This window comes from Cervus canadensis, chromosome 12 (assembly GCF_019320065.1).
Source record: "Cervus canadensis isolate Bull #8, Minnesota chromosome 12, ASM1932006v1, whole genome shotgun sequence".
NCBI lineage: Eukaryota > Metazoa > Chordata > Mammalia > Artiodactyla > Cervidae > Cervus > Cervus canadensis.
Window position 1 is genome coordinate 57,521,487 of NC_057397.1, and position 18,138 is coordinate 57,539,624.

The window sequence follows — 18,138 nt, forward strand, 5'->3', positions numbered from 1 at the left end:
CTGGGAGGCAGGAGGAGAAGGGGGCGACAGAGGATGAGATGGCTGGATGGCATCACCGACTCGATGGGCATGAGTTTGAGTAAACTCCAGGAGTTGGTGATGGACAGGGAGGCCTGGAGTGCTGCGATTCATGGGGTCGCAAAGAGTCGGACACGACTGAGCGACTGAACTGAACTGAACTGATCTGGCTCTTGTATGGGTTACTTTTGGTGCATTCCTAGTGAACATTATCTAACTTTTAGCTGGCCGTTTCCCTGCCTTTTCAACATCACAATAAATTCTAATTCTATACTATTAGATTAACACCAGCCTCACTTGGTGCCATCTTCACCTAAATAAGCATTCCCTGAACTCCAAGAAGCAAAATGTGCTGGCATTTTTAAAAGGCACACACACAAACAACTCAGCAAATTCTTTTATGGTAAATAACTAAAAATAACCCAATGCACATCCCCAGACACAAGTCCCTGAGGAATCACTACCTATTCACTCAAAGCCCAGTTCAGTTACTCTGTGGCTGTCTAGAGTGAACACAGAGCTATTCTTAGAGATCCAATTTGGTCAGCTCCCAGGTTGATTACACTCTGGTGGGCTAGACGGCTCCAGACCAGAACAAACCTTCCTCATCGGTGACTATTTTAATCCAGTGTCTCCATGCAATATAAAAAGAGCAACCCTCAAAAACTGAACAGACCCTAAGATACATGACAACGGAATTTAGAGACCTAATCTATGATTAGACTTAAGGAAAGGAAGGCACTGTATTTTGTTGCTGGAGACTACCAGTCCCCAAGACACAGATTTTAAAAATCCCTTGGAACGATGCTGAGGAGTGAGATAAACACAATAAAGAACTCATACTCACAATATCTCATTGAACTGTTCACTTTTATGGTCTCATTTCTCTTAATAGCAAATGACTGAACCAAAAATTGAAAAACTGATGTTAACAGAAGAGTCATCACTGGGCCTGATGCAGCCAGTAGTTTCCTCTAGGCTCACTTGATATGCCTGATTCACGTTTTAAAATGTGAAATAATCCTGGAGCTTAAATCAAAGTAATTGAAATTTAAAAATCTGTCCACTTCAACTGGCTTTATGATGCTGTTATTTCTTTAAAATGATAGAATAATTATCTCATTTTATGTCTTTTTTATTATTTCATCTGCTCATTTTGGGTTGAAGGAAGAGAAAATTTAGTGGTATCAGAAAATATCTATTTCATTCAATCACTTAATTATTCATAGATTCACAAAGTTATTGAATACCTCCTACTATGTGCCACATCCTATACTGCTTACTAGAGAAAACGTAGTAAGTCAGAGAAGTTCTTTTCTTCTGGGGTTTACTGTCTACTGGGGGAGAAAAACAAGAAACAACTAAACAAACATATAAGGAAGGTAACTATACACCTCTACTTTGGAGAATCGATTAGTGATATGATAGAGAGAGAGTGGTCGTGAATGGGAGGGTGGGTCAGCGAAGGCCTCTCGGAACTGATGACAGTGAACTGACGGCAAAGACAAGGTGAGCCCTTCATGTGAAAAGCTGGTGAGATGCATTCCAGGTAGAAGAAACAACATATGTGAATGTCTACAGGTGGGAAAAAGCTTTGTGATTTCAGGGACAGAAATGCCTGGGATAAAAAGCAATGAAGGAAAAAATAGTATGATAAGATATTAAAGAGACAGCCAGAAGCCAGATCATGAATTACCTTCCCCGTGTGCCCCAGAAGGAAACTGTGAGAAAGCCTTAAGGGATTTAAGCAGACGAACGACATAATCTGGTTGCATTTTTTTAAAAAGATCACCCTAGTACATATATGGAGACTGGGTTGGAGAAAGGAAGGAAGCAGAGAGAGAGTTGTCAAATAAAGTTGGATATATGACTCAAGAGTCCAGGTCAGGACTAGACTATATACATTCAGAAATCATTAATTGCTGTGGACTGAATATCTGTGTTTCCTCAGAATTTGTGTGTTGAAATCCTCACCCCCCAAGGTGATGGCAATAAGATATGAGGCCTTTGGAAGGTGACCAAGTCTTAAGGGCAGAGCCCTCAGGGATGTGCCCTTAAAAGAGGTCCCAGAAGGATTGGTAGTTTCTCCCACCAAGTGGTATACAAAGAAAAAACACTATCTAACCACCAGAAAGTGGGCCCTCCCAGACACAGAGTCTGCCAGCACCTTGAACTTGGATTTTCCAGCCTCCAGGACTGTGAGAAACAAGCTCCTGTTGCTTATAAGCAGCCTAATCTATGATATTTTGTTATAGCAGCCAGGCTAGACTAAGATGTTAGAATACAGATGATATTTAAAACCACTGGAGTGTCCCATAGTCCACTCGCTTATCATTAGAATTTGGTTTACATTCAGCTAATCCTACAGGTAAAATGGAGGAGTCATCTAAGGAAAACAAATCTGGTAATTCATTATACACTCCTGTTCACAAAGGCTTATAAGATTCTGTTCTAGTTAAATATCACCCCGAGTATAACATAAAGAAAAAGAAAAAAAACCTTCATAGAAGAGAAGTCATTTTTAGTGAAAAACTCAATTTTAGGCCATTGTATTATGCTTCAAAGAATCTGCTAAGCTCTCCCAAAACTATACCAAAATGTTTCCATATAAAAACCAATTCTCAAATCAAAATCAATCAAGAACTAAAACTGAGCCAAACCTTAAGCAACACTAAAGAAAAATAGGTTTCTTAAATTTATTCCAGTCAATCCATAACTGCTCATCATAAGTCAAAATGAATCCAAAAGTGAAAAGTGAAAGTGAAAGTGAAAGTCACTCAGTCTTGTCTGACTCTTTCTAATCCCATGGACTATACAGTCTATGGAATTCCCCAGGTCAGAATACTGGAGTGGGTAGCCGTTACCTTCTCCAGGGGATCTTCCCAACCCAGGGATTGAACCCAGGTCTCCTGCAATGCAGGCGGATACATTACCAGCTGAGCCACCAGAGAAGCCCAAATTAATCCAAGGTAAAGGCTAAAAGAAATAAAGCCACATTCTCTTCAATACCAGAATAGACTTCTGTATTTCTGTGCATTGTTAAGGAACTTGAATATATCGCTTTTCTTAAGCGATTCTTGAATATATCGCTAGACTCACAATAAGGATAATTTCAAAGCTAGGTCTATTCTGGCCAGATCCTTTAATGCCAGTGACAAAATGGAATAAGCTATTTGGTTCTCACCTGTCTCTTCTTTTATTTTTTTAATTTATTTTTTAATAGGAGGAAACCTGCTTTACGATGTTGTGTTGCTTTCTACTGTACAACAACATGAGTCAGCCATAATTATACATATATCACCTCCCTCAGAGCTTCCCTCCCCTCCTCATATCCTACCCCTCTAGTTTACCACAGAACACCAGACTGGGCTCCCTCTGTTCTACAGCAACTTCTCAGCAGCTATCTATTTTACACATGATATATATGGAATCTAGAAACACGTTCTCTTCTTTTAAATGCGGTTCTATGAGTAACAAGTCTTCGATGTAAAAAAAACAAAAAAACTATATTATCCACTGTTTATAGAATTCCATCTTGACTACAACAAAATAGATATTAAGACTAAAAATATTCTAATCACCACAAGGAACTCAAGTCAAAATTCATACTTAAAACAAGCACAATGGACATAAAAACATGAAAATGATTCAGAAAAAAACCTGAAAATAATATACAACAAAAACACAAATTATTTTAACCAGAAAGGTAAGCTTGGGCTTCCATGGTGGCTCAGTGGGTAAAGTGTCTGCCTGCCATGTGGGAGACCCAGGGTCGAGCCCCTGGTTCGGAAGTTCTCCTGGAGAAGGAAATGGCAACCCACTCCAGTACTTTTGCCTAGAAAATTCCATGGACGGAGGAACCTGGTACGCTACAGTCCATGGGACTGCAAAGAGTTACAAAGAGTTGATAGGTAAGCTTGGGCTTCTCAGGTGGTACTAGAGGTAAAGAACACACCTGCCAATGCAGGAGACATAAAAGACTCAGGTTCGATCCCTGAGTCAGGAAGATACCCTGGAGGAGGGCGTGGCAATCCACCCCAGCATTCTTGCCTGGAAAATTCCATGGACAGAGGAGCCTGGTGGGCTACGGTCCATAGAGTCTCAAAGGGTCAGACACAAGTGAAGCAACTTAGCACACAAAGGAAGGCCCACAAAGTAGGAAAAGCCAGTATGCCAAAAAAGACAATGGGTTTACAAACCAGAGTGGTATGCTTAAAACTGACACTCTGTAGCTTAAAATGTTAAGGCCTATGCATTGAAAACACAAGGATAAAAAAAAAAAAAATGAATAAAAACCTGGGCCTATCTAGGCCAAAGAACTGAATTTATGATTATGTACAATCCAAGATACTGAAAACTATATCTTCAGTGAAAAAGTAAACTACAAATATTTCATCTACTGACAAGGGAAAACACAAGGAAGTATGGCGTCTCTGCTTATACAATGAACTAACAAAAAAAGTCTCCCCTAAGAATTCAAAAAAATTGCCTGCACCTCACATGGGTTTGTAATCTGCAGCATGAACGTGGAACCCACAAACCAAGAAATTATCAAGAAAACTGATGCCAGGATAGAAATTTTACAAAAAAATTCCAATTTTACAAATTGGAAGAAAAATAAATTAACTGCTTGAGAGATACACCACCAACAATGGCTGCAAAAGATATCCATAGACTGAGGTCCTCTGAAATCACATGCTTCTCCAGTAAACATGGAACACTCACCAAAAAAGACACATATTGTCTCAGTAAATCCTAAAAGGTCAAAAATTCACAGAGCTGTTCTCTCACTACAATGGCACTAAATTAGAACTCAATAAGGTATCTAAAAATTACTCAAAAACTTGGAAATAAAGCAACTTGTTTTAAAATAATCTAAAGATCCAATTAAAAATTAATAAGGAAAAATATTTAATATTTTATCTGATGACAAAATGTAAGCATGTGTATCAAAATGTAGGTGCTAAAGCAGTTTTTAGTAAAAGATTTATGGTTTTAAATGCCTGTGTTAGAAAAGAACAGTATAAAATTAATAAGGTATGCTTCTACTTTAAGATGCTAGAAAAGGAAACAAAACAAACCCAAAGCAAGTACAAGAAAGGAAATGAAGATAAAAATAGAAAACTGAATGAATAGTAAACAAAACAAAACATAAGTAAATCCAAAATTGATTCATCACGACCTGGCTGATTGTGGAAACAAACAGAAACATAGAGAGAGAAGATACAAACTATCACTATCACGCATGAAAAGTGACATCTCTAAAGATCATATCAACATTAACGGTTAACAAGTCCGTATAACAAACCCTTGCTAGGCTTTGCTGCTCAGTGGTGTCTGACTCTTTTTGACCCTTTGGACTGCAGCCCGTCAGGTTGCTCTGTCTGTGGGAATTTTCGAGCAAGAATACTGGAGTGAGTTGCTGTTCCCTTCTCCAGGGGATCTACCCGACACAGAAATCGAACCCATGTCTCCTGTGTCTCCACACTGCACGCGGATTCTTTACCCACTGAGCCATTGTTGAAGCCCAACAAATAGCTTACGGCAATAAATTCAACAAGTTTGATAAGATGGACAAATTACACCAGAAACAAAAACACACAACAATAAATAGTCTGAATAGCTCTATATATCTTTTAAAAAGAACACATAATTTGAGAACTTCTGCAGAGAACTCTACACTTAGTCAGCCTCATTAGTGAATTCCATCATATGCTCAGGAAAGAAATAATACAAACTCTTTTGGAAAAATAAGGGAGAAATAAAACCATTTATTTTACAAGGTTATCATAACCTTAAAACCAAAACCAGAAAAGAACATAGAAGAACAGAAAATTATACACCAATATTCTAGGCAAACATAGGAGAAATCCTTAACAAACTACTAGCAAATAAAATCCAAATGCAGATATATAATTTTTTTTAAATATAGCATAACCAAGTGAATTTTGTCCTAAGGATGCAGAGCTCTTATGAAAATCAAGAATTTTGGTTTACCACATAACAGATTAGGGCTTCCCAGGTGGCGCTAGTGGTAAAGAATCCACCTGCCAATGCAGGAGACTAAAGGATGCGGGTTTGATCCCTGGGTCAGGAAGATAGCCTGGAGGAGGAAATGGCAACCAACTCCAGTCTTCTTGCCTGGAGAACCCTATGAACACAGAAGCCTGGCAGGCTACACTGCATAGACTCGCAAAGAGTAGCACACTGAAGTTACTTAGCACATAACAGATTAAAGGAGAAAGTCATGGGACAATATCAATAGACACAGAAAACAAATCCTAAATGGAAACAAAATCAATATGAAAATATTTATGACTTCTTTTCAATGTCCCCTTTTGTCTTTGTATAAATTTTACATCAGGTTAAAAAAAAATCTGCTTTTTTATCCTCACACATCAAACTCAATCTTAACCACTTCCTCATTAAGTGGCCAAAAAATCTTATAACCAGCATGTCTCAATGGTTATTCTTAGAACTGACGCTAGCCAAAAGGTAGCAAAAGATAAGAAAGGGTTGGATGGTATATAACCCTTAAAGACCATGAAGTAGGAAATCAGTACATCAAGAAACCTCCAAACAAAACTGGAAAAACTCTCCACCAGAAATGGAAAAATGCAGTGGGGGTGGGGGGGTAATTTGAAAGTAAGTATACAGTTTTAAAAAACAACAAATGACAAGTTTTCTATATTATTATAATTATAAATGTGAACATATTTTTATTTAAGATTATTTTGAAGGTTCTGGTTAATACAGTTATAAAAAGGGAAATAAATGAGAAAAGAGTTAAGTTATTATTATTTTCAGGTCATATGGTTTTACAATGTTAAAACTCAAAAGAAACAACTAAAAAATTCTAATAAAAAATATAATTTAGAAAGGTGACGGCATACATACAAAGATCAATATATTACTGGGTAAAAATAAGTTTAAAAAGGACTAAAATATTTCATTTATAATTCTAAAATAAATTATTGAGAAATATCAAAATTAATATAAGTAATGCTACTGAAAGATCTATGAGAAGATAATCATATTCTAGTTTTGAATATGAAGACAATACCATAAAAATTACAATTCTTTCCTAATTTTTTCATAATTAAATGTGGTCTCAGTAAAAAAAAAAAAAAAAAAAAACCTGTATGATTTATTTAAGACTAAACAAATTAATTCTAACATGTAGATGGAAAAGTAAATAAGTAAATATAGCCAAGGGCATACCTTTGCAACTCTGGGGTAGGCAAAGATACCTTAGATTGCAAAAATCACTAACCATGAAAAAAAGGTTAGTAAATTCAACTTCATAAAAATTAAAACTTCCTGTTCTCTGAAAAGTCATTTGCAGCATGGATGGACCTAGAAATAATAATACTAAGAGAAGTAAGTCAGACAGAGATAGACAAATTATCATGATATATCAGCTATTTTTCTTGAGATCTTAAAAAATGATGCAAATGAACTTAATTACAAAATAGAGACTCGCAGACATAGAAAACAAACTTACAGTTACAAAAGGGGTAAAGGGGAGGGGAGGGATTAAGAGTTTGGGATTGATAAACCACTATATAAAAAAGATAAACAATAAAAACCTACTATACAGCAGAGGGAACCATATTCAAAATAATAACCTAGAGTGGAGCAGAATCTGAAAAAGTATAAAAATTGAAATCGCTTTGCAGTATATCTGACACTAACACAACACTGTCAATCACTGCGTGTGTGCTCAGTCACTCGGCGTGTCCGACCATCTGCAGCCCAACTGACCCAGCCCGCCAGGCTCCTCTGTCCATGGAATTTTCCAGACAAGAATACTGGAATGGTATTGCCATTTCCTACTGCAGGGGATCTTCCCAACCCAGGGATCAAACTCGCATCTCTTGCATCTCCTGCATTGGCAGGCATATTCTTTACCACTAGTGCCACCTGGGAAGCCCCAATCAGCTATACTTCGATTTAAAAAATCTCTATTCTCAAAAATATACCATTACAAAATGAAAAGGCAAGCCACAGACTGCAGAAATTCTCAATACATATATATATGATACTTATATTCAGAACATATATAAGGAGAATGTCTGCAAATAATAATAATAAATAATAATAATAAAAAGACAAAAAAGACCTTTTCAAACAGGCAGTTAAGCAAACATTTCACAAGGGAAGTAGTATGAATGGCCAATAGACACTAATGATGCTCAATCATTAGACATTAGGGAAATGGAAATAACAGCCAAACCATTGCATACTCACTGCTGCTGCTAAGTCGCTTCAGTCATATCTGACTCTGTGCAACCCCATAGACGGCAGCCCACCAGGCTCCCCTGTCCCTGGGATTCTCCAGGCAAGAACAGTGGAGTGGGTTGCCATTTCCTTCTCCAATGCATACTCACTAGAATAACTTAAATGAAATGACAACAGCAAATGCTGGTATGGTTGTAGAGAAACTAGAACTTTCTTATATTGCTGATAGAAGTGTAAAATTGCACATTAACTTTGGAAAACTGTAATAAAATTTAAACAAATATCTAACATCCTGTCCCAGAATTTCTACTTCTAGGTGTTTATCAAAGAGAAATAAAAATAAATGCCCAGAAAAAGACCCATAACACAAAAATTTATAGCAGCTTTATTTATTATAGCCAAGAAAAAGAGAAAATCCACATGTCCTCAACAGGAGAGTGGATAGATATATTGTGGTATATCCACACAATTCACACAATTAAAACAAACTATTGCTACAGGCAATGACATGCATTAATCTCTAGACTCTGAGTTGAGAAAAAGAAGAGAGTACGTGCTATAAGATTCTATTTATATGAAGTTCAAGAACAAGCCAGGCTGTCTATGGCAATAGATACGATCAGGAAGGTGATTGTCTATTGGCGGGGCGGGGTGGGGGGGAGGTGAACTTCCCAGGAGAATAGGAACAATATACATCTTCGTGAGCACAATGGTTACATGGGAATATACATACTTCTTGAAATTAATCAAACTATACTTAAATCCTGTGCATGTGATTGCAAGTTACACTTACTTTCTTAAAAAAAAAAAAAAGGAGATAATAGAGAAGAGCCAAGAAATTTTTTAAAAGAAAAAAAAGTGAGGAAATGAGCTCCAGGGGAAAGGAGTTAGAAATGTGATGGAATCTGCTCCAAAGGGAAGGAGCATTTTATTATCAAATGGTTTAGAACTGCCTGAATACGGAGATTAATAATAAGCAGGCCAATTGTTGTTAGTTTTATTATTTTTTTAATATTCTCTGCAGACACTTCCCCCACCTCATATTGTCTGTAGCCAGGGTGGTCCACGCCCACCACTCACTAATATGCCACTGGACCAGGGCTACTAGCTATTCGTAACGTATTTTTAAAAGGTACAGTCATTAAACTATGTTGTACTTGGACTGGCTCAAGAATAGAAAAATCAATATGTAAATTAAAGAGACTAGAAATGGACCATAATGTTTATGAGAATTCCATATGTGAAAAAGGTAGCTGTGCATGTTAGTGAATAAAAAATGAATCACTCAATAAATATCATTATGACAAATAAGTCACAATAAGAAATAAAGTTGGTCCATACCATATAACCTACACCAAAATGAATTCTGAGTAAAGCCAAAGTCCTCAATATTTAAAAAAACTGAATACCTCCCCCCAACAAGAAAAGCCATGAGAGAATACGGGAAAATTTGCTTTTGGAATCTTGGATTTCAAGTGATGAAGAACTAGATTCTGGAGAGACATAGGAATTGGAGGATAGGACAGGACCAGGGGAAAGAATTAAGGAACTGAAAGTGCTCTTCAGGTATTTGAGAGCACAGACTGCTAAAAAAGAAAAGAAAATGGAGAAGATCATGAAAATAAGAAATGAGTTTATTTTGCCAGGGAAGTGGACACACAAGCAGCTCCACACAAAATTCTATGTATGATATAAAATATATATTCTAAAAAACAAGATATAGTTAACTACAAGGCAATTAAACATTCTAACATATAAACAAATAAAGGAACAATTGAGATGTGCAGCATGTCATAAACAATTACATTATTTAACATAAAAAGGACTCATTCAAAAAAAAAACTAATACAAATGAGCAAAGAGAGTAAAAAATAAGAACAATGCAAGCCCCAACATGATTAGAAAAAACATGAAATCAGAACTAAAGTCTCTCTTTACTAAAGGAATAGGATTTTGATTAAAGGGACTTAGTAAATGCCTTATTAGCTATAAATACCCATTATTTGAACTAATTAGACTAAAATCAAATGTGTTAATTCAAGTGAGATTTTCCTATATCCTATTTCCCATCATGAGTTTCACCCTCCCTTATTTTTCCTGACATTTAGTATCAAAGAAGAAAATAGCTTTCAGATGTACTACTGAATGTGTCTTCAATCTTTAAAAACATAAATCCCATCTTGTATACATTGTATACACTTTAAGTTTTTAGAAATATTTGAAACAATTTAAAAATAAATGCAGGAAGTCATAAAACAGTTAAAATGGCTAACAGTAATGGTCCATAAGTTGCACTTATTTAAGAGATACTTTTGCAAAGAGCTTGCTAGACAAATTATTTTTAAATAGTCATGAGGAAAAATAAACATGGAAAATTATCATAGAATTTTTTTAAAGCAGAGAGGAACTGTCTTTTTTTTTCTTATTCTAGCCCCCTTGGTCTTCAAACTTATATTTAAAAAGAGTGAAACATCTAGTGTTTTTATAAAGCAACTTGCTTCAATATGAATACATAATAATAATAAAAGTACTTTTGATGATTTCAGAACCTAAACACGTTGCAGAGCCTTGCTCTTCTTTGAAAGCATGAACAGACAGTAAAAAGAAAACACAAATGCTTTCTAAACATGAAAAGATGCTCAACATCACTCATAGTAAATGTAAATTAAAATTATAATGAAATTGGGAAGATTAAAAACCTGGATACATTGTATTGACAAGGATGTGGAAACGAGCATTCTCACAGGCTGTTAGTGGAAACAGAAATTAATACCACTTTAGAGAGGGCAGTGTGGAATACTGAACAAAATTTTAAATGCTCTACAATTCCACCTGAAGGAACTTATCCTACAGGTACATTTGCACATATGCAATGTGACATGTACAAAAATATGTTTATAATAGCAAAAGATTAGCTATAATTTGGTTAAATAAATTATGACACAACCAAAGTAATAATGAGCTTGTTAATATAAATGTGATAATTCTATATACACCAATATAGAAAAATCCAAGCTATATAAGTAAAAGATAAAATTAAGGTACAGAACAGTTGTGTGAAAACCGTATGTCTACATAGTATCTGGTAGAACATACAGAAAAAAGTGGTAACTGATTGTCTATGGGGAAAAGAACTGAGGGACTAGGAAACTGGGGGCTTGAGGACCAGGGATAGAAAAGAAACTAAGTTTTCACTATATATAGCTGGTATCTTTTGAATTTTGTACCATATCCCTATATTATTTATCAAAGTACATAATAATCTTCTTTAAAATAAGCATCAATATTTTCTAAATACTCTAATATAGCAGTGATGAAGAACTAAATTCTGGAGAGACAAAGGAATTGGAGGATAGGATGGGACCAGGGGAAAGAATTAAGGAACTGAAAGTGCTCTTCAGGTATTTGAGAGCACAGACTGCTAAGAAAGAAAAGAAAACAGAGTAGATCATGAAAATAAGAAATGAGTTTATTTTGCCAGGGAAGTGGACTCACAAGCAGCTCCATACAAAATTCTCTCCTGGTCAGAGAAATTAAAATCAAATCCTCAGAGAAACCAAGCAAAGCCTGGAGCGAAAGAATACCTCCAGGACCTGGTAGATTGCCATTGGACCCAATGACTATGAATATCACAGGACAATCACCAAGCCAGTACCATATGTTGTTCTATTTCATCTTTTCTGTTAAAATATAATAAATCTTATTTATTTTTGGCACATGATGGTGGGTTTTACTTTCCTTTTTAGCACTTGGGAAAGAGGGTCCTCAGAGTTTTGGGGAAGAATATAATAATCAAACACTATTACTCTATGAGTTAGGCACTATTAATTGTTAAATCACCTTCATTTTAGGAGTAAAAGTGAAAGTGAAACTCGCTCAGTCATCTCCTACTCTTTGCTGACCCCGTGGACTATACGGTCCACGGAATTCTCCAGGCCAGAATACTGGAGTGGATAGCTGTTACTTTCTCCAGGGGATCATCCCAACCCAGGGATCAAACCCAGGTCTCTCACACTGCAAGTGGATTCTTTACCAGCTGAGCCACCAGGGAAGTCCAAGAATACTGGAGTGGGTGGCCTATTTCTTCTCCAGCAGATCTCCCCAACCCAGGAATTGAACCAGGGTCTCCTGCACTGCAGGCAGATTCTTTACCAGCTGACCTACTAGGGAATTATGAGGAAAGTGAGGTTTAAAGTAATAAAGTAATCAGCCCAAATACTGTAGTTAAGCAAAGTGACCGAGCCTGGTTTTAAACTCAGGAATTCTGAGGCTAGAGTTTGTGTTCTTCACTATGTTGTATCCCACCTCAGCTCCTTTTAGGCCATCTACAGCTGGCTGTTAGATAAAAGTTGTCATGAGAATTAAATAAAATCATACATGTTAAAATGTTTATTAAAGGGACCCTCCTAGTGGTCCAGTGGTGAGACTTCACACTTTCACTACAGGGGACGTGGGTATGATCCCTGATTGGGTACCTTAAGATTCCACATGCTGTGAGGTGTGGCCACACACAAAAAAAGTTTACAATAGTATTCTTTACACATAATGATTGTCTAATAAATGTTATCTGTTATTATCAATAAACGTCTCTTGCGTGGTTTCGTAAAAGCTTTGCAAATTCACTATCTCCTTAGTTAAAACCATGTGGCTTCCCTCTCTGCCCCAAATATGCCCTCCATCCTTCACATACTTACTGGCTTCAGCACAAATATCCTCATTCAGTGTAAAAACTTGGTTATCAACCTGGCTCTTAATACAACCACTGATTCTCAATTTTAACTCTCAAGTCTCAAACCCATCGTATCACATAGCCACTGACACTTCTCTATTTCAGGAATTCAAAAACTCTCATTTGCAGCATTTAGTAGTGATGGGAATCACACAGAGGATAAAGAAATAAGCCTCATTTTCAGTTATGGACTGAATGGAATGGTATACACGATGAGAATAACTAACATGATCAAAGCGAAAGTTATCTAAAAGATAGAAAAGCAGCAAAATACACAGTCAAAACTTATGACCTATCTGCTCTCTCAAGAAGTTATCTATGCTGCAGTTTTAAACATACTTTGTAGTCTCTCCAACATCCTCTGAACTTGATCAGAGCCAAACTGAGATTCACTCTAGATGAGTTATTAGTAATGTCAACTTCTATGACTTCAGCATATTATCTTTATCAGCATTTTCACTTATCATATGTTTTTAATAATTTTCTTGTGGGATATTTTAATTTACAGACATCTTAGTTCACAGGATTTTCACACTGTAAGTTTTTAATCCCTTTTTATAAGAAACAAATAGATTTTCAAAGTTCACTTACATATGTAAGAATTCTGGTTTTTGTCAGGCTTATAATAAAAGAGACAGAATAGCTGTAGTAGTATTTAAACTTGTGATTTTATTATGAGTTGGCCCTAACAGAGTTGTTATTAAAGTCATATACATATTATGTTGAAATTAAATAGAAATGCAAAAGCAAGTAAATTAACACTGTTAAGGCAGTATTTACTGGAATGCAGCTTCATAACTGCTGCCCAGAATAAAATGGAACAACCAAACATACTATAATTTGAAAAGCACCTTTAAATATATACTAAACTGCAACTCCATATGAGAATAACAGTGGGCAGCTACATAAACACATAGGGTACAGAAACCTGAATAATGTGCTTAAATCAGAAAAAGAATCAGATTGCAGTGAAAACGAAGAGCAACTTGCTCTGAATATCATAGTTGCAGTTGCAACCCAAGAGATAACTGAATTGCTTTTGAACTGTGAGAAATACTACAGGTCATACATCGCTCTCCCATACCCGTTTGTTTTGAAATATTATCATTTCAATACAATATCATTAGCTTAATAATCTGCAAATAATATTGTCTCAAGAGACACCTATATCTTAAGAAAACTAATAACTGTTGTAAAAAGAGAAACAGAATTATTTAAGATCCTCATTAAAATGGTCTTTATATAAACAGATAGCATTGTTTTTAAACAGTGCAACGAACATCATTTTGTTCCTAAAACTATAATTTCACTATGTGATCTTTCTACACATGAGTAGGTCAATATTTATTCTGAACACTTAGATCTATCTTCTAATTTATAGTAAGTAATTCACCATGAAAGTTTATTTTCACACATCCTAAAAAGTCTGAGAAACATCTAAATTGCATTTTTTAAGAATTCAACCCCCTTCACTTTGATTCTATAAAAAGTATTTTCATATTTAATGAAATAGTCAACATCTAAGACCAAAATGCTCATACTAATTTACAGTTTGCAACCTGAGGTAATTTATATCTAACCTATGAGCAGATATGTTAAGTGATCCTAATTCTTCAAACAGGCAAAAGTAGGTAGATCTGGGCAGTGATCAACCCATATTTCTTTATTCTGCTTCTGTACTTCTGAAGAATAACCCTAAATGTTCATACTCTACAGTAATGTTTCCTTGTAAATTCTTTTGGTTTTAAGTAACAGAAAATTTGACTATTGGTGGCAGAAACAAACTAGGGACGGGAATTTTTCTCACATTGGGGAAATATGTCTGACAATGTTGAATCAGTGGCTCAACAATGTCCTAACTAATGACTCAAATATTCTTCACATTCCCTCATCTGCACAAGTTACTGATGACGCTCAAGACAACACGTTTTCACTAAAAGGTAGTACCACCTCTACCTTTCTTTTTTTCATGGCTTCCTAGAAGCCCTCATAAATTTTCTTACAACTCATTTGCTAGAACTGGGTCACAGAGCCATTCCCAGTTGCAAGGCAGGCTAAATAATTTTGTCATTTTTCGAGTCCCACTATTGAGGATTGCAAGAGAGAAGGAAGTTGAAAATGTCTGTTAGGGGACTTCCTTGGTGACCCAGTAGTTAAGAATCCTCCTGCCAATGCAGGCGATTCGAGTTCAATCCCTGGTTGAGGAACTAAGATCCCACATGCCACAGGGCAACTAAGCCCACAAGCCACAACTACTGAGCCTCTACACACTAGATCCTGCGGGCCACCGCTAAAGAGAAGCCTGCATGCCGCAGAGAAGAGTGCACATGCCAGAACTTGTGCAGCCAAAGACTCAGTGCAGTCAAATAAATAAATATGTTCTTTTTTTTAAGTCTCAAGAAAAATTAAGAGATATTTTTTAAAATGTCTGTTAGGATAGTGATTGAACAGGGTCTAGAACAGTCTGCTTTCAACTACTCACAATTTCCATGCATGTATTTCACATGTAACATATCCCCCACCCAAGGGAGAGAATTCCCAACTCTCACTTAGTTATAAAACCTAGCTCTGAACATAGGATCTGTGAAGCAGAACAAATCTTTGTACACAGTCAAGTGCAGATTATTATAAACAACTGATATTGTAAATCACTGTATACAATGAAAGCCAAGTTATCTGTTCTCAACACATCCAATACAAAATGATAGAACTGCAATAGAAACTCTCATTCAAAAACAGGAAGAATGAGAAATATACCCACGGCTGATTGTCCATAGCACACAGCAATCCCTACAAAAACAAGACCTTAATTTCCTTGGTTCTTCTACCCGGTATATAGGTTCTCCACTGACTATTACACTTATTATCATCATATGCCCTGGTTCTACCCTTTGGGAGGATGTCCCTTGTCCATTATCCTTCTTGACTATATATGAGGTTGGCAGTGACAGTTACCCTGCTTGTGTTCTGTCCAGTTACATCTCCACCGACAGTACACCATCAGACTGCTACTATGAGTGCAGGGAATTGCCTTAGAGGTGTAATAGTCTACAGTGCTTGCTATCCAGACTTGGGCTTTCTTTAGCCACTAGCCACATACAACTATTCAAATTTGATTAAAATTAAATAAAATTGAAAATTCAATTCCTGAGTCACACTGGCCACAAATCATGTGTTCAATGGCTGCATGTGACTAGCACCTATAGTATTACGGAGAAGACATAAAATATTTTCATCACTGGTGAAAGTTCTATTGAACACCGGTGCATAAAGAATATCACAGAAAGACTTGTTAAAATTTAACCACAATGCTCCAAATCCACATAAATTTAGTATTGTTTTATCTGTTAGTCAATCCATGGCTTAAAATATAGACTGTTATATTTAAAATATAACATTTAAAATATAGACACATAATAAAATTGTGTCAGTACATGAAAATAACTTCTATAGCTGAACTACTACTATATGTCTCATTACTGGGATAGGTGTCAGAATTCATTGTGAAAACTACAGACAATAATCAAACCATTATGTACCCTGTGTTAACTTTAGACACAAAAGTTGCAGCAGAGACTCTAAAAGGCTTTGAATTGCCTGAATTGTACTATGTGAGAGTCAAATAATAAAGTTGACTGGTAGAAAGCTGGCAAGTTGTTTAGAGGACCTGCTCTGGGTTAAAGACTATATACCATCTGGGTAGTCACAGTATCTTTTCTTTTGCTCAGAGGGTTCATATTCTAAACTCACATCAGTATTTGCCAATGTCTACATTATCTCCCACCTAGTAACTGAAGACTGAAGAGAATGAAGAGGCTCCAAATGACAAAAAAGAAGGCCTCAGCTAAAGGATATCCTCTTTGGGTTTTATGCCAATTTGAATTTGGAAAACTTGAAAAGACTTCAAGTTTTAGTCTGATTCATCATAAAGAATCAGAACAGAAAGATTTTATCTGTGTTTGCAGCAAGTCACCAGGCTCCAGAGCGGAACCAAATTCAAATCAGATTTCTAAAAGACAGACATCAGCAGATTATTATAATCTAATGTATTATCAAATTTTATATTTCTAGGAATTTATAAATTATAGTTATATATAATATTCAACATGAGGATAAAAAGTAATCATTTTACCAATCTCTAAAACATATTTTAAGAAAAATTAAAATATATTAAATATTTAACTACGATCATGTACTTCAGAGAACCCATGTTCAATGTTATTGTGACTCATTATTACAAAAATTGAATCTTTATACTAACTCAGAAACTTATTTTAAAACTTCTGACCAGTACAATGATTAGTTTAGGGAACATAATAAGATTAAAGGAATTCTTATCACAATGAGAAATGTTATAAATGTTATAAAAACACTTTCCTTTAAAAAATACTAAATTCTAAAAATGCAAGCTTCTTTAAGAATCGAGTAAAATAATCAAATTGTCATCTATAATATAATAAACTAAACGTCTTTCAGTAAATTCAGATAGCATGCTTAAAATATATCTTACTGTTTAGCAATTATCATGCACTACAACTGTAACAAAACACTTGAGTAAATAAATTAAATATAACTATAAAATTAAATTGGCATTAATAACAATAAGAAAAAATAATATTAGACAGAAAAAGACTCTAACCACTTTGTCCTCCTGGTGTGAGTATCCACGAAAGCAAGTTAGAAAGGACAGAAAAGACAAAACAAAAAATAAATAATTAATTCCATTCTTAAATAAACTTTTTAAGACAATGAAATTAAAATTCTGGAAAATTTTAAACTACATTTTGACCAAAATATAAACATTATAACACGAAAAACTTTTCCATACATTTCAAGCAAGAGCATGCTATATACTAGAATATGTTAAGACATATAAAGAGAACAATTTCTACAAAAGCAAGTAAATCCCCAAACATCAGAAAAAGGAGAATGTTTTTTCCACAAATAAAATCTTAATTGAACACTCAATTAACTCAAAGAAAAAAACTGAAAAACGTTAAGGAAAAAAGCTTTTATGTACAAAGATAATAAAACACAGTATCACTGTTTAATTTCATTATATACTATCAAAAACTGACAAAATATAATTCTACATGAATTATTCATACTACTTTTAAGTTTTTTGTGCCATTAATTTAAGCCTTCTAAAC

At 35.4% G+C, this 18,138-nt stretch overlaps 1 protein-coding gene across 21 annotated transcripts in view; it reads right to left on the minus strand.

Moving 5' to 3' along the window:
* RIMS2 (regulating synaptic membrane exocytosis 2) overlaps positions 1-18,138 on the minus strand; it is a 586,517-nt gene that overhangs the window by 440,539 nt on the left and 127,840 nt on the right. For 13 of the 21 annotated variants that reach the window (XM_043483858.1, XM_043483849.1, XM_043483854.1 and 10 more), the window contains one exon: positions 17,628-17,639. The exons of the other annotated variants lie outside the window; for them this stretch is intronic. In XM_043483858.1, coding sequence (XP_043339793.1) covers positions 17,628-17,639 — 12 coding nt within the window. The remainder of the gene's footprint in view (positions 1-17,627; positions 17,640-18,138) is intronic. 21 annotated transcript variants of the gene reach the window in all.